At 54.7% G+C, this 27150-nt stretch overlaps 8 protein-coding genes across 8 annotated transcripts; 3 read left to right on the forward strand and 5 right to left on the reverse strand.

Moving 5' to 3' along the window:
* Nucleotides 1–2679: 2679 nt before the first annotated feature.
* On the reverse strand, nucleotides 2680–6351 carry PG998_000703 (uncharacterized protein; the record flags this gene model as incomplete). Its single annotated transcript, XM_066867521.1, has 1 exon — nucleotides 2680–6351. The coding sequence occupies one exon, from the start codon at nucleotides 6349–6351 to the stop codon at nucleotides 2680–2682; it is 3672 nt and encodes a 1223-aa protein (XP_066735936.1).
* A 413-nt stretch (nucleotides 6352–6764) lies between these two features.
* Nucleotides 6765–8016, reverse strand: PG998_000704 (Arp complex subunit; the record flags this gene model as incomplete). The annotated part of the gene is made up of 6 exons (XM_066867522.1): nucleotides 6765–6847; nucleotides 6900–6948; nucleotides 7018–7117; nucleotides 7181–7592; nucleotides 7649–7890; nucleotides 7955–8016. The coding sequence occupies 6 exons, from the start codon at nucleotides 8014–8016 to the stop codon at nucleotides 6765–6767; spliced, it is 948 nt and encodes a 315-aa protein (XP_066735937.1).
* Nucleotides 8017–8359: 343 nt separating this feature from the next.
* PG998_000705 (uncharacterized protein) lies at nucleotides 8360–11318 on the forward strand (the record flags this gene model as incomplete). The annotated part of the gene is made up of 3 exons (XM_066867523.1): nucleotides 8360–8376; nucleotides 8445–10765; nucleotides 10840–11318. 3 exons carry the CDS (start codon nucleotides 8360–8362, stop codon nucleotides 11316–11318), a joined length of 2817 nt encoding a protein of 938 aa, XP_066735938.1.
* Nucleotides 11319–11742: 424 nt separating this feature from the next.
* On the forward strand, nucleotides 11743–13062 carry PG998_000706 (phosphotransferase enzyme family protein; the record flags this gene model as incomplete). Its single annotated transcript, XM_066867524.1, has 3 exons — nucleotides 11743–11841; nucleotides 11933–12400; nucleotides 12532–13062. The coding sequence occupies 3 exons, from the start codon at nucleotides 11743–11745 to the stop codon at nucleotides 13060–13062; spliced, it is 1098 nt and encodes a 365-aa protein (XP_066735939.1).
* Nucleotides 13063–14016: 954 nt separating this feature from the next.
* On the reverse strand, nucleotides 14017–16339 carry PG998_000707 (ring finger domain-containing protein; the record flags this gene model as incomplete). The annotated part of the gene is made up of 6 exons (XM_066867525.1): nucleotides 14017–14298; nucleotides 14358–14574; nucleotides 14628–14967; nucleotides 15023–15400; nucleotides 15475–15590; nucleotides 15657–16339. 6 exons carry the CDS (start codon nucleotides 16337–16339, stop codon nucleotides 14017–14019), a joined length of 2016 nt encoding a protein of 671 aa, XP_066735940.1.
* Nucleotides 16340–18984: 2645 nt separating this feature from the next.
* Nucleotides 18985–19428, forward strand: PG998_000708 (uncharacterized protein; the record flags this gene model as incomplete). Its single annotated transcript, XM_066867526.1, has 1 exon — nucleotides 18985–19428. One exon carries the CDS (start codon nucleotides 18985–18987, stop codon nucleotides 19426–19428), a length of 444 nt encoding a protein of 147 aa, XP_066735941.1.
* Nucleotides 19429–20021: 593 nt separating this feature from the next.
* On the reverse strand, nucleotides 20022–20585 carry PG998_000709 (uncharacterized protein; the record flags this gene model as incomplete). Its single annotated transcript, XM_066867527.1, has 2 exons — nucleotides 20022–20392; nucleotides 20471–20585. The coding sequence occupies 2 exons, from the start codon at nucleotides 20583–20585 to the stop codon at nucleotides 20022–20024; spliced, it is 486 nt and encodes a 161-aa protein (XP_066735942.1).
* Nucleotides 20586–22930: 2345 nt separating this feature from the next.
* On the reverse strand, nucleotides 22931–25551 carry PG998_000710 (Cullin family protein; the record flags this gene model as incomplete). Its single annotated transcript, XM_066867528.1, has 2 exons — nucleotides 22931–23049; nucleotides 23109–25551. The coding sequence occupies 2 exons, from the start codon at nucleotides 25549–25551 to the stop codon at nucleotides 22931–22933; spliced, it is 2562 nt and encodes an 853-aa protein (XP_066735943.1).
* Between the last annotated feature and the right edge of the window lie 1599 nt (nucleotides 25552–27150).

The raw sequence follows: 27150 nt of genomic DNA on the forward strand, positions 1-27150 counted from the left end.
CCTTCTTCGCCACCTTTTCTTCAGAGCCCCCCCCTGGTTGACTGGCTACCTGCCTTCTGCGATGCTCGATCTATCACCAAACACGACATGCAAACAAACACCAACTGGCCCCCAAGACGAACACCTGACTAGTAATCCATTGTTATTACACTGGACCCTTTTGTGGGCTTGTATGCGTTGCTATCTTCGCTTCTCCTAATCAGTCGATTCTAGTCATCTATATCTCCCTCTCTCCCCGAAAACGTGGGGAAAGGCCGCGTGTCGTTCATTTGGCTTCATCTCGTTCGACTACGTCCTTTGCTGAGCCAAGCAATCCGACTATCTCCTGGCGGGTAATTTTGTTTCTTTTTCTTCTTTTTTTCGCCTTCTCACACCGAATTCTCAATCGGGTTCCCCTATTTCGTCCCCCTCATCCATTATCGCAATCTCCCCTTCCAATGCGACGAGCAAGAATTGCACCATTGCGCCATCACCCATCATCCATCTTCCAGCACACACACAACTTTATCAAGTACCTCACCGCCAGTTACTAGGCATGTTCTATTAGCCAATGGCCCGAAGGAGGACACCCTGGCACCTGGCGCATGCAGTAGATACCGGGACTTTGCTGTCGTCTTAGCACACTGCTCCCTGTTCTCCTCATGCAGCACCGCCGATCATGTCCCGGTCGGGTATCGTAGGGGACCCGTACCGAAGCTTATTGCATGCCGCCGCCTCCTCACTTTCCATAAGCTGGATGCTACCGTGTCTCTACCCTAGACGTGAGGAGATAGATGGATAGATGGAGCGAAGGGAAGTACCGAAACCAAGTAACACAAACACAGATGCCAGACACACACACCACTAGGATGGCGGTTCCACACCGACGATCCCGAGTCCCAAATGCTCGAAGTATCTTTTCCCTTTCCCATGTACCTCAAGCATGCCCATCCTAGAGGGCGGCTAGGGATCATGCAGTGGACATTGTACACACGTACGACCTAGGGTAGGGGGTGGGATGCGTGAAAAGGAGGTGAAAATGTCGCAGAGGGAGCAGGACAGTGGGAAGTACAGGAGGCAGGCACGGAGATTTGCCAATTAGACCAGGCGACCGGCCACGCCGAAACACTTCTGATGATGGGCTGACGAGGCATCCTCTTCCTATGCCATGCAATCCGCCAGCAGTGGTGATGGGGGAGGCTTGGAGATAAATCCCGGGGTTTGATCATCAGAAGTGGTGTTCCGCTGCAGTGGAAATAATGGGCCAGAAAGATGGACAAACAAAGACGGGCAGGACCACGAGGGGTTCGCCAGTGTTCCCAGTCTTCTGGAAACACGTTGTGGCTTTTCGTTCTGATCATCTTTGCCTTTACCTTCTCTAGAGTCAACGTTTGAGCCGCTTGGATGCCGCTACGCAGAGATCTTCAGGGCAGCTCGCGTGGCCCTCTGGGGGGTTTGCCGGGAGAGCAGCACGCTGATCAGAGCAAAGAAGACAGGGAGATGGCACAGAAGAAAGAGGGATTGGTTGTCGGGTTTTCCTAACCTTCGCCCAGGTGCTGGGAAGCTCAAAAAACCCTGCACTACATCGCATGGCCTCCTGTATCTCGAATTGGGATCACCATCAACTAGAGCATCTTCCGAAAGAGCGAAGTCTTCTAGAAGATCTAACTGGCATGGCAGTGTATCAAGACAGCAAAGTACGGCGCGAAGCCTTTCTGTTCCTAGCGAGGCATGCTTGTTGTCTTGCCATCCCAGCAATTGTGTAAGTGATCTCTGGGACATCTAACCAAAGCATTCCTACCTCATGGGCAACGTGTGGTTAGTGCCCGCTGGCTCTCACAACAGGAAATATTTCGACGTCATATCTTTGTCTAGTAGTGCTACCCATGTCGTCAGGTTTGCTTCCATATGTAGTACGAGACGGGAAGCTGCCTTGCGCGTCAAGTTGACACCAGCAAAGGAGGCAAACTCCTTTGCTTTCAGACAAGCATTGTAGATATGTGATGAGTCGACTGTCCATGTCGTATGTGATCAAGATAAGGAGAAAATAAGATAGCCAACGTTTCTTCTTCTTTTGCGTGCCTTCTGTGTGTGTGCCTCAAGGATCGACTGCATACTGGACCAATAGCAAGTTCGCCCGTCTTCGTGATAGGGCAAGACACGGGAGAACTTAGAGAAGAAATAGCGTTTGTCACAGAAAAGGCCTTGCGCGCATGGGCATGTTTGGCATCCGTCTCTGGCCTCCAAGACATGCCGAGTACTAGACCGGTCGAGATCTATCACGAAGAGGGAAGGTATATAAAAACCAAAAGAAAGGGAAAAAGCAAATACTGGAGACAACCTCCAATCTCACGAAGTAGGCTTTGCACATTGTCGTCTCAGAGTCAAGTGTTCCGAACTCAAATCGCCCAGCACGGCAACATGCATACCACCACGACCGCCGCTAGAATGACTACTTCTTTTCTTTTCTTTTTTTGATATGTATCCAATGCCGGTGCTAGATGTGCTGGGACGCGGCGGCATGCAGCCTTATCACCATGTCTCAGTCAGCAGTTTGTAGCTGGGCAATTAATGTACGAGATATTGGCATGGGACAGTAGCAGCAATTGGGCGACGGCCAAAGGCCGCGGGAATCAACCTGATAACGCAGTCACTATTAACACAACACTACCACACCTTACAGCTAATTAAACAAAAATACTACCGAATAAAGGCCCAATCTTGAATAAACCCCTCGCCCACGTCGGGGTAGTAGGGGACCATGGCGTCGGCCGACTGGACGTATGCGTCGTTGTACAAGCGCCAGTACGGCTGGCGCACCTTGCGGGCGGGGTGGAAGAGGCCGGCCCAGACGTAGTTCATGACGAGGCCGGGGCCCACAGCCATGCGGATGGCCTCGATGGCCTCGACAACGCGGTCGATGACGTGCGGGCTTGTCTCGAACAGGTTGGGCAAGAGCAGGTTGAGCAGATGCACCATGGCGTCCTCGCATCCGAGGCCGACCACGCCCAGGGCGATATGCTTCACGACCGAGGCGGCCGTCTGTCGGTGCACCTGGTCGCGGTCGATGAGGGCGTCCTCAAGTAAAGGAGTGACGGCGTAGACGTAGTCCTTGGCCATCTCGCCAATGTATTCGAAAAGGAAAGACAGGGACTTGAGCACACCGTTCTGGACGTTCAGCTCAGGTACACGGTACTCGTTCATCAGGGCCGGCAGGACGGTGAATGGCGCGCACGTCTCGGCCACGATGCCAATGGCGACAGCCGTGCACACTCGCGATTGACGCTCTTGCACCCGGAGGTTGTTGAGCAGTGTGGCCAGCACATCCTGAGGACCGATGGCCTTGGCGATGAAACCGAACGTGTTGTTGGCCGCTCGACGAATGCCCTTCTTGTGTGCCTTCAACATGTCAAGCAACTCGAAGCAGATGCGCATCCACTCGCGGGCATTGACACTCTCGGGTCCACGGTCGGCAATACGGCCAACGAGATCAATAGTGTTTTCTTGTACCTTCTCGTGCCGATTTCGCAGAATAGGCGTCAGGCGGGGAAGCAAGTCCTTGATGGGTGGTTGCATCTGGCTGATGCCGACAACAGTAACGATGGATCGTAAAGCGCCGAGTATACTTCCCAGAACCTCGGGGTACTCCTCGCCGAGATATTCGTAGAGAACGACACCGAGTTTGCCCATCAAAGCATCCTCGCCACATTGCTTCATCACCATGGCAATGCGGGAAATCAGATCTGCTGCCTGTTGACGCACCGTAGCTGACTTGTTGTTGAGTCTCCACAGGATAGTACTGACGATCTGCGGCAGGTAAGGCTTGCATCGGGTGCCTAGCGAGTTGACGACTGTGCCGAAACCGTTGAGCATGATGATGTCCTCGACGCTTTGCTCCTGGAAGGAGTGGAGGATGCCATCAATCAGGCGCTCTTCCAGTCGCTCCCCTATGTCCGCAGATCCCAAGCCGGCAACAACCTTCTCTACTGTCTCGACCGTCATCTTACGGTACGCCTCGCTCTCATCTTTGAGGTTCACGACGATGCGCTCGATGATTTCGCTCACACCGACCTTCTGGCCGATGTCCACTGTCGTCTCGACTACTTGTCTATAGTTTCGCTTGTCGAGGGCCATACGGCGCACCCAGAAGCTCTTGAAGAACTCGTCTAGCACATGCTCCTTGAGATAGCCCGCTGTGACACCTTCCGTGCCGGCGCACTGCGAGACAACTTTGAGCACAACCTTCTTCATCTCCTCGTCTGGCGAGGAAAACTCTCGAAGAAGAATCTCCATAATTTGACTGGTATAGTAGTTGGCATAGTCCTCGTCCATGAGAGGGATGATGAAGCCGACAGCCTTGAGGAAGCCAGCAAGACCCTTGCCTCGCTGTTTACGAGCACCAGTCCAGAGAGGGTTGAGGATGTCGTCGAAGCTCTCAATACCGTATGGGTTAGATGCCTCTGCCAAAGCCGCAATGGCCAAACTAGTAACCGTCCGGACCTTGGTCTGGTCATCGGTGAGGTTAGGGGCAATGCAGTCAACAAGTCCCTTGAGATGGGGGAGCACAGCACAGCCCATCAGAATAGGAATTTGCTGTACGATCTTGACACCGGTGTGCCTAGCTTGCCACGACTTCTTACTGCGGCAGACAGCCCTCAGGAATGGTAAGAGGGCTGGAATACCAAGCGCCGAAGCTACCACAGCGAACGCTCGCGCGGTGGTGTTCCGCACATACTCATCGACGTGATCAATATCTGGCCTCATCGTGCTGATCATGGTGGCGAGGCCGGCCGCCTTACTCAAGTTGGAGATGATTTCTCGACCCTCTACTCTTGCATAGTAGTCCTGGTCAATAAGAAGAGGTTCGATAACCACAAGAATCTTGTGTACATAAGGTCGAACCATGTCATCCAGCTTATACAAGATACGATCGATAACCTTGACGAGCAAATGACGCTCCTGGTCTTCGAGGGTCTTCTCCATAAGGAGTGGCAGAATCTGGTTGAACAGAGGTCCCGCACCGAACTGTCGCGCATTGTCGGTGAGCTGTCTTAGGGCAGTCTTACGCATAGGTGGTGTACCGTTCTTGACTTTCAGGAGCAGTCTCATAATCTTCCGCTCCTTCAACTCTTCCACACTCAGAGCGTTTTCGTCAGATCCGTCGGTCAGCTTGCCAAAATAGGCCATATCTTCAGGCTTGAAGAACTGGAGATCCCCCACTCCAGGGATCTCCTTGGGGATCTGGTTCTGACCGAGTCGTCCGCTGTCTGGCTCTTGCATCATGAAGCCGCCGTAGTTGGCGGGCAATGGCGTGGCGGCGACTCGGTGGGTTGGGGCCCGAGTCGGAGCGTATCCCGGTGGCGGCTCGAGAACTTTGTAGCCTTCCGCTTCACCGGGAAGCAGAGCATCGAGTTCTTCATCGCTGATAGCAGCATTGGGCCCCGTTATGTCGGTGCCGAACGAGGGAGTGGCAGCACCGGTCTGAGAGGGGTGCATGGGAGTGGCCAGCCCGCTGTTGCCTATTGGTGTAGCAGACGGCGCCTGGTCCCATCGCGATCGCTTCTTGGAAGCATCAGCGGCACCAGGGGCGGACAGTGCCGGGGCCTGATCCCACCTGGACCGCTTCGCCTTGCCATCAGCAGCGTCGGGCGTAGCTTCGTCAACAGCAGTCGAAGACACATCCCATCTCTTCTTTCGCTTGCGGGTTGTGGCAACTTCAGTCGAGCCGGCCTCGGCGTTTTCCTGGTTGCCGTCTTGCAAAGTGGCTTGGTGTTCCTCGCCGTTTGTTTCGCCGGCTTCTCGCTTCGCTTGGATGGCGTGCCTTACTCGCTCCTCCTCCCTCTCAATCTCTCTCCGTTCCATAATGACACGATAGCTGTCGCCATCTTCGGTACCGCTGGCCTGGCCGTTTGCTGCGAAGGGGTCGGCACGGGTGGGAGTCAGAGTACGATCGAAGCGACGCTTTTGGTAGTCGGTCTCGCGGTCAGCGATTCTGGTGCTCTTCTCCCCGCGTCCGGCAAAGGGGTCGTCTTCTTCCACTCCATCGCCACGCGCGAACTCGTCGATCTGGGACCTGGTCGCTGTGTACTGGCCGACTAAGCGCCGTGAACTGTCGGCATCGGCATCGGCATCGGCATCCTGCATGTCCTCATCGCCATCGGCGGGGAGGGAGGTATGGTAGCCTGCGTACTTGTCGCCGCCATCACGAGAATACAGGTCGGTGTCGAAAGATTCGGTCAGACTGGCCTTGGTGGACGTATTGTCGGATCGCTGATTGGAAGGGTCGAAGGTTCGCGAACCCTTCTTAGCCGCGGCAGCAGCATTGCGCTCTGCCTGGAGCTTTCTAATGGTCTCGAAGTCAGCGTCCGACATTTTGGTATCAGATTAGCCGCCGTTGGTCATGACCTTTTCCCAATGGTAGTTAGAGATGAATGAAGCAGTGAGTTGCGCAAATTATTGATGATGGGAGAATTGCGGCGACGTTGTTCGGGACCTGGCTCGCGTGCTGAGATGCGTCGAGAATTTGGAAGCTCTGATCACCGTACGGGGCCGCTAATCGCGAAAAGTTTAGTGGGTCAGGCTTGATAATCAAAGTGGCGGGTGCCCGTGGCTGAACGGCCTGCAGAGACATTGGCAACTCGAAATGTGTGATTCAATCCGACACTGGGTTCGGTCTAAGATGGGTAGCTTGCTTGTTTGATTTCTTGTACTGCCCCCGATTGCTTGACGAATTAGACAGCCAATATGTTGGCCAAGTAGGTCTGCCGCACTGCTGTATCCTCCACCTAAGCACCCTGGACCTTGAAGGTCCGCCCACTTGCCGTCTTCTTCTCCTTTTCCTCGTTCTCTGGGCGAGCTCTTCGGAGAACTGGGCCGGTTAGCTTTATGCGGCTCTGTACCCGTGACGTATATCAACATACCTTGCAGGAAATCCGCGGTTCTCCGTCTCATACGCGAGTGGATATATGCCTGCAGGATGTTAATTAGCACATACGGTAACGAAGGACACATGCAAGAGCAAAGGAAAGCAATATGTACCTTGGAAGCCTTAATGTGGTAGTGGAAGTAGTCTCGGAATGTCTGGATGTGGGAGATGACATCGGGCATCCGCTGGGGGTCAAGTGACGAGGGAACAAGACTGGAATTGTTAGCAAGGCCGGAGACAGGTCGGGAGATGGCCGCCCAGCTTACCGAATGTCACATATCCGATCTCCCCGGTGCTGCTGGTTTGCACACCTGGCACTCCTTGCAGCTCCAGAGGGGGTCGTTCCGGAACAGCACCTGGGGCGCATTCTGGATTGCTCTCCGGCGAGCGTCGACGAACTCCTGGATGAAGACCTTGCCGAACACGCGATCCGTCTCCTCGCGGAAAACGGTGCTGAAGATGACAGTCACACGATCGTGGCTGGCCTTGACGTAGATAGCCTCCTCTTCGCGGTAGTGAATGGCCATGATGTCTCCACCCTCTCGCACACCCTGGGGGGCTTCTTCGGAAGTATACTGCGAAGCGGCTTCCTTGAGTTTGTAGTGTTCCTCGTAGGCATGCTCGAACGGTGCAGCCATGGCGTGTCGCTTCATCAGGGAGATGTTCTTGATCAATTCATCTCGCTCCTCTGCACCGCCAGTTAGCCTCCTGACGAACGTTTGGGCAGAGGTTCTGCCTCCGTACCTTTCTCTGCGGGGAGGCTCTCCAGGTCTACCAGGACGGAGAAGTCGTAGCCAACCTCGGGCTCGATGACATATTGGTCGTACACGCGCTGCAGCACTTGCTCAGCTCCGTATTGGACCAGCTCCCTGAAACATCGAATGTTTATGGAGACTACGATCTTGGTCTTGGTCTCGGGGGTGGAGATGTGGAAGGTGACGCCGTCGAAGTCGGATACAGTCTGGTCAATCGATGCGGGCGGTGCTCTGGAGCTGGATTAGGAGACATGCGACAAATCAGTCGGGACGCACAATGTACGGTCAAGCTTACCCAGAGAACCTCTCGGTCAGTACGGATTGGATCAGCACGTTCTGGTAGTCCAGCAGAAGCATCTTGACAGTGTTTCGGTACAGGTGCACCTGAGTTCTGGAGAGGGGTGTTGTCGGGGTAGCGATAGCGGTAGCGACGGCGACAGGGACGATGTCGTCGTCTTGCAGCAGTCCGTGTAGAGCTGGACGGACTGACTGACTGGCCTTGGGGGCTTGGTGGGGCAGCCAGCGTTGTCTCTGCCTCCTTCTCCTTGGTCCCCTGTCCTCGGGGTCCGTGTGCTGAGAGACCGATAAGAGTTTCTTATCGCAGGATTTCTGAAAAAAGTTCCAATGCGCAAACCACTCGAGACTCGACCCTCCACTTGCACGCGCAAATGTTCTAGTATTGGGGATCAGCATTGTCATCATGGTCAAATCCTATCTGTAAGTCCTGCAACTGCTTTGTTTCGTATCTGCACCCCTCATTAACACCAACCCCCCTTCTCTTACAGCAAATACGAGCATTCCAAGTCCTTTGGTCTCGTCACCTCGTCGACCTCCAACATACTATGGACGCCCGGTGGTCGCTCGAATACTAGCGCCGGCCAGGCCGTCGCGGCTGCGAACGAGGAGGTGCTCACATGGGACATCAAGAAAGGCGAGCTTCTGAGCCGCTGGCGCGACGAGAACTGCTCAGCACAGGTCACGGCCATTGCGCAAAGCAAAACCGACAAGGACCTGTACGCCGTGGGATACGAGGACGGCAGCATTCGACTATGGGACAGTAAGATTTCCACAGTTATTGTCAGCTTCAATGGCCACCGATCCGCCATCACCATCCTCGCCTTTGACAAGACCGGAGTGCGCCTAGCCAGTGGTTCGAGAGATACAGATGTCATCATCTGGGATCTGGTCGCTGAAGTTGGCCAATTCAAACTTCGAGGACACAAGGACCAAGTCACGGGCCTCCAGTTCGTGGAGCCACAGTCCGAGACTGAGGGCGAAGACGCCGACCAGGCAATGGTCCTCGATGGTTCATCGGGGGCTACGGAAGGTTTCTTGATTACCACCGGAAAGGATGCCTTGATCAAGCTCTGGGATTTGTCGACACAACATTGCATTGAAACCCACATCGCCCAGACAAACGGCGAGTGTTGGGCTCTAGGTCTTTCTCCGGACTGCAGCGGCTGCATTACGGCCGGAAATTCTGGCGAATTGAAGGTCTGGGCCTTAGATACGGCTGGGTTAGCAGCTTCGCAGCAGCAGGTCGACGTGCCCCAAAACATCCAGTTCCTCCATGACAGGGGTACTCTCTTCCGAAATGGAAAAGACAAGGCTACTGAGATTATCTTCCATCCCCGACGAGACTACTTCGCCGTCCACGGTCCCGAGAAGGCGGTAGAGATATGGAGGATACGGACAGAGGCGGAAATAAAAAAGAGCTTGGCCCGTAAGAAGAAGAGAAGAAGAGAGAAGTTGGCAGCAAAGGCCGGTGCTCAAGACGAGGAAATGGAGGTGGATGGCGAGGACGAAGATGTCAGCAAGGCCTCGGTGACAGAGGCGTTCGCACAGCATCTTATTGTTCGAACAGGCGGCAAGGTTAGATCTGTCGACTGGGCCGACAACCATGGGCACAAGGGACTTCAGCTGCTGGTCGGTACCACCAACAACCAGTTGGAGCTATTCAACATCGCTCTCAAGGAGAAGAACTCTAAGAAACAGGAGGATGCGACGCCCGAATACAGCAGATCCCTCGCCGTCGAGATGCCGGGTCACCGTGCTGACATACGCTCTCTAGACTTGAGTTCGGACGACAAGATGCTTGCGTCGGCCTCCAATGGGAGTCTCAAAGTGTGGAATGTCAAGACACAGTCTTGTATCCGGACATTCGAATGTGGTTACGCACTCTGCTGTGCCTTCCTTCCGGGAGACAAAGTCGTTGTGGTGGGAACGAAAGAAGGAAAGCTCGAGCTGTTTGACGTTGCATCGGCGACGTTGCTGGATCAGGTTTCCGCACATGATGGATCCATTTGGTCGCTACAAGTCCATCCGGACGGTCGATCCATGGTGTCGGGCAGCGCAGATAAGACGGCCAAGTTCTGGAACTTCCAGATTGTCCAGGAAGAAGTCCTCGGAACAACGCGGACAACCCCTCGCTTGAAGCTGGTCCAGTCGCGTACGCTGAAGGTTTCGGACGACATCCTCAGCCTCAAGTTCTCGCCCGATGCGAAGTACCTGGCCGTGTCCCTGTTGGACAGCACGGTTAAGGTGTTCTTCACCGACTCGCTCAAGCTATACCTTAACCTCTACGGCCACAAACTGCCTGTTTTGAACATGGATATCTCATACGACAGCAAGTTGATCGTCACTTGTTCTGCCGACAAGAACGTTCGCATCTGGGGTCTCGACTTTGGAGATTGCCACAAGGCTCTGTTTGCTCACCAGGACAGTATTCTCCAAGTTGCATTCGTTTCGCACAACCAGGACGGCAACGGTCACCACTTCTTTAGCGCCAGTAAAGACCGCACCATCAAGTACTGGGATGGGGACAAGTTCGAGCAAATCCAACGGATAGACGGTCACCATGGCGAAATCTGGGCTTTGGCCATCAGCCATAGTGGCAACTTTATCGTCAGTGCCAGTCACGACAAGAGCATCCGCGTCTGGAACGAGACGGACGAGCAGATCTTCCTGGAAGAAGAGCGAGAAAAGGAAATCGAAGAGCTGTACGAAAGCACGCTCACCACGTCTCTCGAGCGTGATCCGGACAACGAAGACGAGAAGGCCGAGGTGGGAGCGGCCGGCAAGCAGACGGTGGAGACACTTATGGCTGGTGAGCGCATCGCCGAGGCACTCGAGCTGGGATTCGCGGACCTGCATGTTATCAAAGACTGGGAACAAGCCAAGGAGACCAACCCCAATGCGGCGCCGCCGCAACGCGACCCCTATTCATGGCGCTGGGAGACATCAGCGCCGAGGAGCATGTCATGTCGGTGCTACAGCGCATCAAGGCATCGGCACTGCATGATGCGCTGCTCGTCCTCCCGTTCTCGACGGTCGAGCTGCTCTTCACGTTCCTGAACATCTTCGCCACGAGGTCGATGAACATTCCCCTGACATGTCGCATCCTGTTCTTCATGCTCAAGACGCACCACAGCCAGATCGTGGCGACGCGACTCATGAGGGTGATGCTCGACACGATACGGGCGAACCTCCGGAGGGCGCTCAAGCGACAGAAGGACGAGATGGGCTACAGCATCGCTGCTCTCAAGGTAGTAGGCATGCAGCTGCAAGACCAGAGCGTCAAGAGCTACGTGGATGAGACGTGGGATGACGCGGACGAGAGCCAGAACGTGAAGAAGCGAGCCTTTGTGCACGTGTCCTAGAACTCAAGCTTGGGGGTTTGCACTCACGAAGATAGAGATATATGTGTGTGTGTATGTGTGTGTGTATATATATACCCTTGATATTTATGCTGGAACGTCCCAAACGACCTCGTGCCCTGATGTAGACCCAAGGAAAGCAAGTGCCTGCCGCCGCTAGGAGGAGGACTTGAGGACACGCAGCCCCGCCCCCCCGCAGAAGCGCAAGCGCAGGTGGAGAATGACGATCCCCGGCTTTGGCAAACGGACGAAAGCACTTACCTCGGCACAACAACAGCCAGAGACGAGCTTGTCGCCGACGACTTCAATCATCCCAGCCATGGGGATCGTTGTCTCACCCTGGCCATTCGCACCCATTTTGTTTCCTGCCCTGTCCACCCTCCATTAAGACAACCAAACCGCCCCGGTACACATACATTCATATGCAATGGCTGGTCGCGTGCGACACCCCATCGACGTCGAGGCGCTCGAGAAGTACATCAAGCAGCATGTACCGGAAATACAGGTCCCTCTGGACGTGAAGCAGGTAAACCGCAGACATGCCCCAGATTGAATGCATCCATGTTCGTCTCGCAAGCCGACTGCTGACGTTGCCCTTGTCCGGCTCGGCGTGATAGTTCGGCTTCGGCCAGTCCAACCCGACGTACCAGCTCACCTCCCCCGACGCGAAGCGCTACGTGCTGCGCAAGAAGCCGCCGGGAAAGCTGCTGTCCAAGGCGGCGCACAAGGTGGAGCGCGAGCACCGGATCCTGGCGGCGCTGGCGCCGACCGACGTGCCCACCCCCAAGACCTACTGCCTCTGCGAGGACGCGTCCGTCGTCGGCACGCCCTTCTACATCATGGAGTTCCTCGACGGCCGCATCTTCGAGGACCCCGCCATGCCCGACGCCGCGTCGCCTGCCGAGCGCCGCGCCCTCTGGCGCAGCGCCGTCGACACCCTGGCGCGCCTGCACCGCGTCCGCCCGCGCGACGTCGGGCTCGAGTCCTACGGCAAGAGCGACGGCTTCTACGACCGCCAGCTCGCGACCTGGCGCCAGATCTGCGAGGCCCAGGCCCGCGCCGTCGACGCCGACACCAAAACCCCCGTGGGTCAGCTCCCGCATTTCGACGAGCTGCTGGCCTTCTTTAGCGGCGGCGGCGGCGAGAACACGAATAACAACAACAACAACAACGGCAAAGGGGGAAGAAGACGACGACGACGACGACGACGAGCCAGCCCCGAGATCGTGGCACCCTGATCCACGGCGACTACAAGATCGACAACCTCGTCTTCCACCGCACCGAGCCGCGCGTCATCGGGATCCTGGACTGGGAGATGAGCACCGTCGGGCACCCGCTCTCGGACCTGGCCAACATCATGCACCCCTTCTACATCGCTTCCGGTTCCGGCGGCGACATCAATAATGCCATGCGCCACGCAGGATCGAGCGAAGCTTTCCTCCCCGGCCGCACCCCGGGTCTGCCCGCCCCCGCCGAGCTCATGACCTGGTACGCCGAGACGGCCGGGTGGGACCCGCGGCCCGAAATGAACTGGGCCGTGGCCTTCAGTGTCTTCCGCCTCTCGGCCATCTGTCAGGGCATCGCGGCGCGCGTGGCCACGCGCCAGGCCAGCAGCGAGAAGGCGCGCAACCACGCCGAGGCCATGTACCCACTGGCCGAGTTTGCCTGGGGCTTGGTAGAGAAGGAGATGAAGGGCGAGGGCGAGGCTAAGGGCGAGAATAAGAAAATCATAGCCGCCAAACTATGAGTGTCGGTGGTGGACATGCTCATGTCTTATGTGTATTCTAAGAGTCATACGAGCGTATCATAATCTCGTTTTTCGCCAATGTAGCCATCTTCAAATCTACAACAAGCCCGTGTGCGTAGAGTAGCCCTAGCCCAGACCTCTCATATTCAGGATCCAATCACGTCACGCGACACCCTGTGATAAGTAATAGTAGGGATGAAGAGCTATCCCAGCATCCAAAACTTACGCTCAATCTGTATTACTACCTTATTGAGGCTATCTCGTCGCTGTGGTGGGCAGAAATGCCGGCCGCATGCATAGATCGTTACGATTTAGTCAGCTGTGCCAAGCGAATAGGGGTGTTGGGTGATAAAACAAGATGATAAATGCCAACGCCTGATGCAAACAAAACCCCTGTCCCTTTGCCTGATGACCCCTTTGCCTGTGTGCGAACAAAAATGCATTGTGTGGAAAAGCTGACCCATTGATCAAACATGTAGTGGCGCGAGAAAAGAGAACCGAGTAGAAATTGACGAAGCTTCCCACTTCAGCGCCCCGAACTCCTAGCAGAAAGTGTATTGCATGAAAGAAGAAAATGCCGTCCAAATTAGATACGGAAGACTTCGTGTGTTCGTGTGTGCGCGCAAGGGGTTGAGAGAAGAGTGTTAAAATCCTCCGCCCTGACAGATAGCGGTGTCTGGATGACCATGTGGGTTTGGTAAAGAGTGTGTTGTGTGACTAATTCGTTTTGCCGCGAGACACGAAATGGCCACAATGCAGATGTCTATTAACGTACGAATTGACAGGTATTTGGAAGAGGTCACGTTGTCTGGACTGTCGTAAACCACTGCTAACAGTTTGCGCCTTAAGACGAGTTGCCATGTTTTGCAGATCAAATGATCTGTCGCCCTCAACTGCTACTTAGGTTCGGTGTTTTCACCAATGCGAATGTCGTAGGGGGTTTGCAATGCCGCTCTATGGCGACTGCTGAAAGGGGGCCCGGCTGTCCGGGGTTTCGTCTGAGTCTGGGTGTTGGTAACCCCAAGGAGCTCTCCAATCGGAGCGTAGCGGATACGTCCCGCCGTTGGCAGCATCTGATGAGCCCCTCGAGGGATGGTGGCCTCCTGCGTCAGGCCCAGGATAGGTGGGCGGTGTGTTCAGTTCGAATGCAGGTGTATCCGGAGTCCTGGCCGAAGCGCTTGGAAATTGCACCGAGTGTCGTCCCAAGTTAGAGTTGCCATATGGTCTCGCAAAGTGCTATTCATGTGAGTAAGAAATTCACAATTCATAATGTCACAGGCTGATCGGATTCTTACAGGTGGGATAGGTCCTCCCGATGTGGCAGTGTAGGACATTGGCCTCGTCGAAGGAGGGGAGCCCCGGAAACTACCATGTCGAGCACGGGTCCTTCGGCGACCCTCGTTGAAGTCTGCCGATGGCGAGCGACGACCCGGGGATGATTGCCACGAAGAACGGAAGCTTGAACCATCAGATCTGCGAAAGATAGGAGGCTGCTCGTACAGATCAGTGAAGCTTTTGGATCACGTATCAGTCAAAAGATTCGTGCGTAGCGGGTGCTCAGATACTTACTTGAGACTGTTGACCCGAGGGGGTCCCCAGGGCGATTGCGGGAACCAGGATCACCTCTGGCTTGTCGATGTCCACCCAAGGCTTGTGACATCGCAAAGCCATGGTGTTGTTGGCGCACAAGGTGCATCATGGCTTGGTTGGAGTGTGGGCGGCCATGATGAAACTGAGGTTCCGAGGGAACCTTATCCCTGCAGTACGGACAGCTATCGGATTCCTCAAACCATTTCTTAATGCAATGATCGCCGAAGATGTGTTTACACTTGGGAAGTCGAAGAGGTGCTTCGTTGACCCCCTCGGGGTTTTCGACGCCGAACTCGTTATAACATATTATGCAGCCTTAGAAATGTCAGCAGCGTGATTCTCGAGGGTTTCGAAATTAATAGGAACTTACTTCGTTCGCTATCCGTCAGTTCGGACATCTCGACGCTTTGCAAGGACGCTATGGTACTCTTAGAGGCCACTCGCTTGCCCGACACCGTCCCCCTAATAAGTTGCTGTGCTCTGAGTCTCTCTTCCGACCCCATATATTGCGGCATGAAACCTATCCCGTTAGTAGTAGAAGCTACGGCTTCCAGAAATCTGAGCGTTTGAGCATCCTGCTCAGGATCCGTATCTTCGTCGCTGGACGGTTCTGAGCTGGATGGTTGAAATCTTGGCCTGTTTGAAGTTGCTGGAGTTGCCTCCAATACTGGGAGATCACCCATAGGCGGCGAGGGAGGCTGATGCGGCTGAGGCTGCTGCCTCCTGAACCCCATGGTCACTCGTGCGTCTGTAGCTTCAGGTTAGCGATTTCACAAGGGCACTCGTGGCTTCGTATTTCCGAAAGTCGCCATAGCGGCTTACCTTCATGTGAAAAGCGAGCGGCCTCGGCATTCCCGCGGGACTGTTCACCCAAGTCCGACCTTGTTCGCAGTGTAGCGTCCATATCCGAGGAATTGTTGTTGCCGAATGTTTGTGCGCTGCATCCTAATCAGACCAAGAACTCGTACGAGGTGAAACGGAACTCGGCTCTGTGCTCGACTTACCTATGTGATGTCTGGTTGTGTGCTATGGATGAGAATGGATGCAGTGCGGGTAGTCCGCTCGTCCGAGGCACATGCGAGTCGGGATTGCTCCCTTGTGTCGAGAACCCCTGGCTATGATGTGCAGGTGCCGAACCTCCAATCCTATTCAAGCTGGTAATTGTCGGTGGGTGATGAAATGCAGGAGGCGAATGCATCTGGCTGAGTGGATGAGCATGCCCGTTAAAGTTTTCATGGCCATGCAGGCGAGGGATGTGAGAAGGATTCCCGGGACCAGCGTTCGGCATGCCAGGAGAAGGTACAGGCGCGAAATTCGTTGCATATAATGGAGCGTTCGTTCGAGCAAACGGTGGGTAAAGTGCAGGAGGCCAACCAAGATGCGGCATCGCCTGGTGCTGGTGTGAATATTGGTGTTGCTGCGGTTGCGGTTGCGGCTGATCAGGATATCGTTGCCACCAACCGCCACTGGAGGTGTTCCCGTGAACAGGGTCATAATGCGGTCTCCCACTCATCCGAGAAGATGCCCCTAAGCCCGGGCTTTGATTTTGCTCTGATGCCGATGTTGCTGCAGCTGCGGCGCGCATCGCAGGACATGGTGAGTGGTGCTGGGGCATTGGGTCCGATAGAAGACGAGACGGCTCGGACGGGGACCTGTGCATCACGAAATCCATGGCTGAGGGATCCATGTTTGCCGGACAGTTGTTGAGAGCGACAGCCTTGGGCAAACAGAAATCGATTCCCTCGTCAAGTTGTTGGCGAAGTCGGAGTCGGCCCTGGGCGGTACGGCCCACGTAACTGACGACCTCGTGTAAGTGATTTCCCGCTCGTGCTTGTTCCTTGGTGGCTTATACGCTCTTTCTGCCCAATTATTTGATAGCCCGTTTTCTGGGGTCCTCCGAGTCTTGATGCCAGCTGTAGCCGCGTCCTTTTCCAGACCAGCCTGTTACTGTGTAGTGAATGAAAGTGCGAAGGATTGGCGTTGTTCAACCTGCGACAATTTTACTCAAGGCAAAGACGGGGTTTGTCGCACCACACCACCAGGCGGTTGAGCGTCGATCACGGATTGGAGGGGAGGGGCTCCCCGGTCGTCTGCCAAGGCAAGTCGGTTAATCGGCGATAAGACGTCGGGTTGCAAGCAAGGCCAGCGTGGGCTACGCTGCACTGGACGGGACGGAGGGGTAAAGTGAGTCCGGCGTAATCGCTTCGTTCGATGTCACAATGCTGACTTGAAATGAATCACTAGGAGGAGCGAACGTGACGCCAGCTCGGGACCATTCATGCACCGCACAAGTCTGTGTGGGGATGAGAGGTCACGGGGATGGACAGGTCTAGGCAATACTGGGATATTGTATTCTTTCTTATTGATACCTTGGATAGGCTGAATGTGGCACAAATGAACGTAGGAGTGATCATAGGTGGGAGAATAAGACGAGGTGGAGGGGTTTGACTTGGGATCCGGTCCGTCCAGGCCAGGTCAGAAACAAACACACACACACGTCCCAGAGTGAGCGGAGGGGAGGGGACGATGAGTGTGGCGATGTATGGATAAGTAGGAGGTCGCTGATGAGAGACGGGTCAAGAGGAAAGAGGGAGGGTGTGGAGAGAGAGATCAAGAGGGCGAGAGTACGGGCGTGAGAGAGTTGGTAGAGTTGGCGGACGGATAGGTCAATCGATCGAGGTAGGAGAAGACGAGGAAAGGTTGGAGTAAATTGGATCGAGGGTGGATGGAGGGGAAGGGAACTCTCTCGCTCTCTCTCCTCTTGTCTGTCGCTCGTTCGCACTCTCCCTTAGCCTTAGGTAAGTAAGGAAGAAAAGAGGAAGTAAGTGACAGGCCGAGAGTGGTTGGCGAACTTTAGTCGCTCTGGGTTGCTCTGCTAGGACAAGGACAGCCAGCCTGCGACTGGGCGGAGAGAGGGAAACATGGACGGACACGCAGATGGAGACGGAGACGCAGGCGCAGACGCAGACCAACTGGAATAGATGAGACCAGAAGATACCCAGGTGAAGTAAGAGTCTCAGTCGGGCGTATCTACCCGCAAATAAGATGCCCAGAGCCAGAGCCACAGCCAAAGTTTGGACTGGTGGCAGCTCGGTAGGGCATGTAAGAGGTAGGCAGCTTAACAAGTGAGGGGTGGGAAGAGCAGGGCAGAGCAGGGCAGAGCGAGCAGAGAGAGCAAAGCAAGAGCACCGAGAGAAGGAGGAGAGTTCCCGACGGCCTAGGTAGGTCTGTCTGGGTCTGTCTGGGTCTGTCTGGGTCTTGAATGTAAGAACGTACATGACATTACATAGCTCCATGCAGACATAAAGTACGGCTTGTATGATACGTACGTACGTGCAAGGATAGGATTCCAAGTACATGTATCAATTCCCGACCTCAAGGGTCCCAACTCTCACCTTTCATGCCTGGCAGGCTTGCTAATAAATTAGCGGTCGTTTATCATTGCTCAGGTCCATTAAGAGAGAGGGGGATCTGCCCTGGCTGCCTACCTGAACTTGGCTGGGGGTCCTGGCAAAAAAAAAATGCCCTGGGTCCAAAAACGGCGGCGGCGTCGACAGACAACCGCAGGTTGTGGATGGAGGGGGCACCAAACAACATACCATGGAACTTAGATGTTAGGCTTTCTATCCCGTCTAGGTTACCTGCAGGTGCCTTACCAGCCAGCCAGTCTACTTGCGGTGCACAACTCGAAATGCGATGTTGGCTTAATGGATAAAATGTTGAATGCGTGCACAGTCATGATGGGAATGCATAAGTGGGCGAGTTGGGGCCCGGAGTGGACGGCAAGCTGGCAAGCAGGATGGATAGATGGATAGATGGATAGATGGATTGATGGATGGGTGGATGGATGGTTGGACGGATGGGATGCTTGGGTTTGTTTGGTGTTGGAATGCGCCCAAGAAAGTTGTCCTTGTCCCTCCCAGTGCCAATGTCATGTCTTGACTTTTTTAGTCTCGTGCTGTCGGTTTTGAGCCCAGCCCATCACCGAGCGGTAATGATGAGCAAATGAGAGGAAATGAAGGCGTTTGAGAGGGCCAGCACCCGTAAAAGAAAACTGCCTGAATGGTCCGTTACACTCGTCTCGGCCAATGCAGCGGAACCCATGTGACAGAGGGAGAAGGGGGGGAGAAGTGGAAGATAAGAGGCCAAATACACCGGCTCACTGGCCTGCTGGGTGCTGGCCGTTTTCCTGCTCCACGGACCCCTCGTCTGGTTTGTTGCATCATCTGGATACTTACTTGTATTATCCTGGCGACACCAATATCAATCAATACTATTACATGACTGCATATATACCGCAGCAGCACCCGGCAGCGGGTAGGCTTCATCGCCATGGGCTGGGCAAAGGAGCTCTCCGTTTACCGTTTAGGCGTATTCCCAAGGTGCACTTTTCATTGGCTCACCGCTTACCCTCACCTCTGGGTGTTGCAAAGAGCGGGATGGGATGATGCCCTTGTCATTTGCATTATGAGTAACAACAACCAGAAAGAGAGGGAAAGCAATGGTTTGACTGGTAATCCGCATAAGCTTGCAACAGGTCGCATCGATGTCCATGACACGGCAGCTGGCCGTATCCAAGTCGCTCGCTCATACCTTGTAGCGCCCACCACGCTTTTCCGCCATCTTTGGGCGACTGGGCACTGGGCACTGGGCACTGGGCACTGGGCACTGGGCCCGGGCTACTTTCTTTCAGCCGCCCATGGCGGATCGGATAATACCCAGAGTTGCTGGGTTGCGGCGCACTTTTGCTGTAAAATGCAGGCTGCAAGCCGATGATGCGAAACGGCGGGGGAGCTAGGGTAGAAGGGAGAGAGAGAGAGAGAGGGAGAGAGAAAGAGGGAGAGAGAAATGAAGCTGCGCCGTCCCAGGTCCGTCATCCTGAACCACGTAACGCTTCATCTTGATGGCCCAGTTGTAGGACGGTCGGTCGGGTCATGTCATATATGAGCAGGTGCAGGTGCAGGTGCAGGTCCTGGCCACAATCCAATTTCAGGCCCAGCCGGCCCAGGTTACTTGCCTCTTTAGTTTGACCTGGTTCAATAGTAAAAAGAAAGGGACAAGAAGCATGTAACCACGTACGTGTGTTCGGCTCAACGGTTCAATCTGGGAGCTTTCAGCTTCGTGCCCAGCACTCAGCAAATTGAAATAGCCTGCCGGCCTCCATTGCACTGTCGCCTATCGGCCACCAAAATATAACTCAGATGCGCTATTAGATCTGACTCGTTTCCCATGCGACTCGTCGGGTTTTGTTCGCTTTCTTTTTCTTCCCCTCTTCCTCGCAGCCTGTCCCGGTCTCTGCCTAGAGCCGGACTCAAGGACTGGAGATCTGACGATAGATTGTGCATAATAGGTATATAAATGGTGATGAACTACATTTTCCATAAGAGTTCGAATCCGGATCCCGAAGTGACCAGGTAGGTGAAGCTGAGTTGAGCCACCTCACAACTCAAGCTCAAATCTAGAGTCAAGACAGCAGCAAAGAGAAAGTCGTGCGCGCAGGCAGCTATCCGTCCCCATGCCACTTCGGGGTTCGTCGCTCGGGGCGTATCCGATAAGGCAGCGCGAAGCCGGGCTGGGCTTCCTTCCATGATCCAGTCCAAGGTAAAAATGATGGTGGCCTGACTAGGCCGTCCGTGGACGCTCCGTGGCACCTTGACGACCTCTGTTTCTTCCACCCCAGCAGCTTTGACGTTGCGACTACGCTTCGCAATAACCCGTGTTTCGTTCCAAGCAAGCGAAACTGACGAAACTTGGCATATGTAGAACTATTGGGGGAAGGGGAGAGGGGAGTGTGCGCGCGTGTGTGTTCGTCTTTTACCTCTTGTGTACAAGTTTCCCATCATCATGGGACTCTTCCGTTTCTTTTCCCCACCGACAACGAGCTGCCAGCCAGCCAGCCAGCCAGCCTTGGGCGACGCAACTGCAGATGCCATAGTCTCCTCTCGGGATGTTGCTTGACTCATCCAGTTCTGGTCCAGTCTGCCAGTGGCACTACGTACTGCCCGCTGTAGTCTTCATTCGCCAGAAGCTGCCGAGTTGAGTCGGTGCTCGTTAGTTGATTGGAGCATTTGGGAGTCGGGCCTTGTCGTTCTTGGAAGGTTTCTCAACCTTGTGACACAGCCATTGGCCGGCTCTTGGACTGATCGACCCAGGGTTGGCAGGAATACTCATATGTAAACTTGTACCTACATAACCAGCATGTCATCGGCCAAGAGAGATAGATGCGACCAGCTGTTATGGTTGGGCTGATTGATCCATGGATGTCGCAAGCTGCGGCATGGGTTGAGTCGGGCAGGTGCTCCAACAACTCTAAAGCAATAGAGTGTCTATTTATTCGATCGAATGTCCACCGCGTTTCGTTCTATGACACAGGGTCCATCGGTTCATCCAACTCCAGACTCCAGGGCCCTATTCCCGCCATCCTCGCCATTCTTGCCATCCTCGCCTCGGAACCGTCGGCATGCCCAGACAGTCACATCTAAAACAAACCCGTCATCATTCGGGATTCCGTTGTCGGGGCGGGGACTTACACACTCTCTCACATACACCACTAACTCAACCTAAAGATGCAAGGGCGCCCGCACCAAATCCAAAGAAGAAGAAAAGAGAGACAGCATCCCTCCCTACCAACATGAGAAGTTATTTTTTGCCTCTGACTTTGACTTACGGGCCAGGAATTCCTCAAACAGCGTTTCATACACAGGCATACACAGCCAACTCCTTGCTTGGGGACGCGGAGAAGAACAGGACAGGAGAACCCCTACACCGCATCCCTCGTTCCATCACAACCCCCGCCCGCCAACTATATTGCCATAAGGACCGGCCCTGTAGAACATGCGGTCGTGTGGTCCAACTCGGGCCGCGATACGGCGATGACTGCGTAGGCGTCCTGGCGCGTGCGTCCTCAATCGCTCGTCAACGGCCATGTCGCATGCTTTGCCATCGCCACTGCAACCAGTGTCCATGTGGTTTAGTGTCGCACATAAGTGATTGCGGCAGGTGCACACTATGGAACCACCATAAACTGTAGTCGCTGCTATAGGCCTTTTTCTGACTTGTGATTCCCAACTTGGACATGCATCATGCCGTATTGCCTTGAGTGCAGTTTATCTCTAGATCGTTGCCGACGTGTCTCCTTTGCATCTTTACCCGTCTGCTGTCAGATGTCTGCCCCATGTGGCTGTCAAGCAAGTAGTCAATCGATGACCAATGGCATGTAGTGTTATCCAATTTCAAAACCAGGAAGAGGCACTGACGATGGGTAGACCGTAAGTGCGAGACCGTGTTGATTTATCCGAGGTTCGATAAACTATACATCACCTGGAAGCACTTTGTACGGCATATGCTCGCCTTTTTCTACGAATCCAAGAAATCCAGGTGATGCCTTACATACGATTCGCCAGCAAATTTGACCTAAGTCTTTCTACCTAGCACGCAGGACAGAGGGGAGGAGTGATGTGATATATAGAACTTGCTATCATGTTTGGGCGACGAGATCATACGCCATATGGGAGGCATAGCCTCAGTCAATGTGCCTCCCGGAACAGACGTACAGATAGGCGAGTGAGCGAGGCTCGCCCTCCTTTGGAACCGAGACACTGCAATAGACTATAGATCAGAAGGGAGTGCCCCGCGATAGCGATGACATATAGTCGTGATGAGCGCCATGTGTATGGATTGTTACTATATGCAGTTCTGGCCACGTTTACATAACCATGCGAAGTGGACGTTGATACCGTTCGACTCTCAATGCCAGTAACAGCCACTCGTGACAGAGGTGTAGTCGATGATAGTAGGGCATCGGTTGGTGACTATCAAGCCTGGTCTGAGTTAGAGTATCATTTCCCAAAGCATTCGATTCTGTATCTGGCTCATCAGCATCTCTTGCTCACGAGACTGTTTGACTATGCACTTGCCTAGCCTCACTTCTCGCCGCAAAAGCAGGGGAAGCTCATGCGGAGAGACACCCACATGAGCTGCGTTCATCCCTTTACACCACACACTTGGTTCACTAGAGACGAGGCTTATCTCCAAAAGGTACGGCAATGTCGATATCATTTCTCGTGCTTGTTCCCTAACCCCTATGGTCTGCTAAACATGATCATGCCCCGGGCCTCGATGAGTACCGCAGCCCCCTCCGGTCATTCATTCATCACATAATATCCATGACCTGATTCTATAGTAGCCACATCAACCGACGACGGCGACGGTTGACGGCTCCGCAGAGCGCGCAACGTGCAATTTGCTCCAGCGAAAGCAAACCCCTTTTTCTTGTCACTCACTTCTTGACAAGCTTATACTTGCCGCCCGCAAGCTCCAACTCGCCGCCGGCAATCTTGTCGCCGAGGAACTCCTGCAGCTCCTCGTTGCTCCAGGGAAGCCGTCGGCGATGAGCATCTTCATCATCATGGCGATTTGGCCAAGCGGCATGGCTGGGCTCGAGTTGGTCAGCATACCCACGATGAACTGCCAGTAGACCTGCCGCTTTTCCTTCTCCTTCTCGCTCATGCCGCTGGGCTTGGCCTTGCGCGGCGTCGGGGCCGCGTGGGCAGCCGAGGAGCCGCCCTTCGTGCTGGACGACTGGTTCTCGGATGCCAGCTGCTGCTCGGCGGGCTCCAGTCGCTCCATCACCACGTACTCGTCGCTCGGGAGCTTCCGGAGCACTTGCTTCCTCTCCCAGAACCGTAGAGCCGATGCGAGCAGGTCCTCGTCCATCTGCAGATGCATCCACAGATCGTCGAAACTCCAGCTCGGGCTTCTTCCGCTGACGGCATGCTCGCTGAAGGCGCTGATGACGGCGGCTTCGTAGGTTTGGACCTCTTCGCTGATGGTCCGGTCTTCGAGCTCGAGCTCCACCTTGGCCTGTCCCAGGTGGTTGAGCCACTTGAGGGTACGCGTAGGCTTCAGGTGTTCAAAGACGGTCTCATAAATCTTCTGCATGTGGGAAATGTCTTCTGGCACAACAAAGCGCTCCTCGCCCATATCGGGCCAGTACAGCCGCGAGAGGATCTTCGTGTGGATCGTCCAATCACGCTTGACATTGTCGGGATGGTGGACGGCGCCGCGGTGTATGACGCCGTCCAGCCTCTTCGAGTCCTGAATGTCTTTGATCATCACGTCGCATGCCTGCAGCGAGGACTCGCCAAAGCGTTTCTTGAGCAGGTCTAAGACCACAACTTCCTGCTCGAAGCCCACCTGCTCGGAGAGAAGCCGCTCACCAACGATGTTCTGGAACTCCTTGATGAAGACGTCCGGTGAGCCCAACGCGCCGATGAGCGTACCAATGACATCCTCCGATTTACTCCGCTTATAGTTCAACCCAGCATCTATGGGTGGAGGAACCCAACTGAGGTCGTCCCATTCGTCATCTTGACGCTCGCTGCGGTTTTGATTTGGATCATGGAGCAGCTCCACCAGCTCGACAAGCTTAACCTTGCGTGCTTCTGATAAGGTTTCCCTGGGGCTTGAGAGCAGACTCGTGACGATAATGCGGACAGTGTCTTCCCGAGTGCACAAGTAAAGCTGGAGAGAGTAAGCTACGCGATCCAGCAGCACTCTGGAGTGATCCAGTTTCTGGAAAGTCCTGATCATAGAAATGTACGTGCGTAGAATGTCAAGCGTTGACCGCCCGGGATGTAACAAACGCTTTTGCAAGGCGCCGGAGAAAGCGTCTGTCAGCTGAAGACGCCTGCGCGGGGTTGTGACAGCGTAGCGCAGGTCCTCTACACCCCCTTCACTGTCGGGCCAGTTCATAACGATGTCAAACAATTCGGTGGTTCGCAATTCTGCAAGTCGACCGATGGCGATTTCTTTCCACTTCTCGACATCGGTCCATGAGACTTGTACATTGTCCAGTTGATTGGTGACTTCGACAGCTAACCTAGCGTACCGGTCTTCTATCCAGGCCATCAACTGCTCTACACAGCGTGGCCGAGGGTGCAATGTGTGTGGGTCTTCGCTCTTCTCCCACACGCCTGCAAAGGAATTGTGCAGGTAGGTGATCATCAACTCATTGAGAATCTCTGCAAACAGGATCTGGAATCTTTCTCCAGCGAGTCCGATTTTGCAGAGTGATTCAACAAGTTGTAGTACTTCCTGCCTTGCATCTTCCACCTCGGCAGAGTCCTGGCCTCCTTGTTGCTCTTGTCGGGCCTTTGACGCTCCGCAGACCCCGAGCACTGTAGCCATCAAACGCCTGAGAACAGACCTCAGGGCTGCCATGAGCTGGTTTGATACCGAGTTGCCGACGATGGCGTGGAGGTCACGCCGGAACTTCGCGAGGACGGCGTCCGCGTAGTCGTGCTCCATACCTCGCAGGACAAGGGTCATGCCATAGACGTACTGCCTGTGCGCGGCTTCCAGCGTCCGCATGCTTCCGAGGAGCACCTGCGTCTGGTCGGCGTGGGTGTCGCAGATGGAAAGCAGCGGCACGACATGGTTGACAAAGTGCAGCCTCACTTGTTGCGTGTGCCACGAGATGATGTCCTCGGTATGTGTGGCCAGGGGTAGGCGCGTGGCCGGGTGTAGGATGTCGTCCAGTGCAACTGTGAAGAACTCGTCATCGTGGCCATCTTGCGGGCTTGGCAGAGGCCCGAAGGAGTCCTCGGCCGTCACAGAGGGCGGAAGGGCGATGCGAGAAGTTACGGCGTGCCAGGAGCGGTCAAAGCGCGTCTGGTCGTTGGCATGGGGATTCTCCGGAGAGAAGGGCAGACGCGGCTCCTGGGAAGACGGCACGTAAAGCTGCTTCTGTGGGGTGGAGGCCAGGGGCCCCCCAAAGGACTGTCCGGGCTCCCAGTGTCCGAGAGACGGAGTCGAGGTAGGCGTCGGCTGCGAGAAGCTCGTGTGGAAAACCGACTGGAATACGCGACGCTTGGCCGCGTTCCATTTAGTGTCCGCCATTATGTTGTCCGGCCAAAAGTGTCGTGAGCCCGGCCATACATCATGAAGATGTGCGGCATGTAGCTTTCGTGTCCTCGGCAGAAACCTTCTTCTTTCTCCTGTGCTCGAGCCTTGTCGTCGGCGTTTGGATGTCGATGCTTCCTCAATTGATGCTAGCCAGCGAGCAAGTGCAGGCGGTGGTTGTTGGGGCTACCCGGTCCTTCTGGGCAGGCGGTGAATGGAGCTTGGAGGGGACCGCGTCAAATTGACGCCATCAGTCGCTCTCTCTCTCTCTCGCTAAGAAACCCGCGCGCGTCTATCTCGTGCCCTGTTCGGCGGGCGGGGCCTTCCCTGCGAGTTGGTATTAGTACTTCTCTCTGTCCGAACTCCAGGGCGTACCCACTGAGTGGACATGGTTTGGACGCCGTTGAAGCTGCCGGATCAGTTGATCTCCATCACCCGACAAATGCACATTTGGTTGGCAATTTCGGCGCGAACAATGCCGGCGGCACAGTCGAAAGCGCGTTTGCGCGTATATCGTGGAGATACGGTTAGACATAATGGATTCAAGGCGTGTCTCTAATAATACTTCATACTTCTGTACGTACTAATGGTGGTATGCACTAGCGTCAGGGCGGGCTGCAGCTCAGAGCACTCCGCCGGTTGGATGAATCCGGTAGACCCGATGGAGTGGTGGTGCTGCTGCATGGGTCGCTTCAGCACGCGTAGTACTCCCTGGGTACTTGTGGTCTCTGCTGGCAACACTGGATGGCTTCACGTCGTTCTACCCTGGCCTTGCCTTGGACTTGTTACCTGTCAAGCAGGTGTCAAATCGATTAGCTGTCCCAGGCGTGCTACACGGCATATGTAAAGCAAACCCTGGTACGAGAACTGTCCTTTTCGTTCTTTTCATTGGACCATGTCCACTTGCAGGGCTCAGTGTTACACTGGCTGTACATACCTATACCTACATAGCTCCATGTACCTAATTTTACCGACTTGTCGCAATGCGGACAAAGTCCCTGTTCAACCCCACGCATAGGGCAGGGGAAACAACAAACGGGAAGAGACGCGAGCTGGGACCACTGCTGGGACATCGGCCGTTCAGAAGAATCGGACCACCTTTCCATATCAGAGGCTCCTGCCATCTCAGTTGTTGCATGCTTCTCTCTCGGGTCCGATAGCTCGGCCAAGGGGTGCAGGGCCGGTAGTTAACTTATCCTAAACTGTCGGTGGATATAGTTGAGGCCGTCGTAATACAATGTGTAACCGCGAGTTGGTCTGGCCAATTTGTTTTCTCCCAGCAATTCGCGGACTGGGTAGTTGCACCTGCCGTCCGTTACACAGTACAGTCTGTGCCGTCGTGCTATAGCTGATCATGCGGTGTATTTCTCTCTTCTCCTCTATTTGGATGCGGTACAGCCCTGCGTAACCGTAACGGTGGTGGCTTTGTTACTGGTCATCCACCCAAACCCGCAATGGTAGCCACGTATCGCAGTAGGACTCGACCAGTCGGCGTAAATTGAATGAATCACGTTGCCCCGTTGAGGGCCCAACACCACTGGTTAAATCTCCGATGGAGCATATTCGATTGGCTGCCTTCTCCCCGCGGAGGAACAA

Source organism: Apiospora kogelbergensis (assembly GCF_038363985.1).
Source record: "Apiospora kogelbergensis strain CBS 113332 chromosome Unknown utg000001l_segment0_segment0, whole genome shotgun sequence".
In the NCBI taxonomy this organism is placed as follows: Eukaryota; Fungi; Ascomycota; class Sordariomycetes; order Amphisphaeriales; family Apiosporaceae; genus Apiospora; species Apiospora kogelbergensis.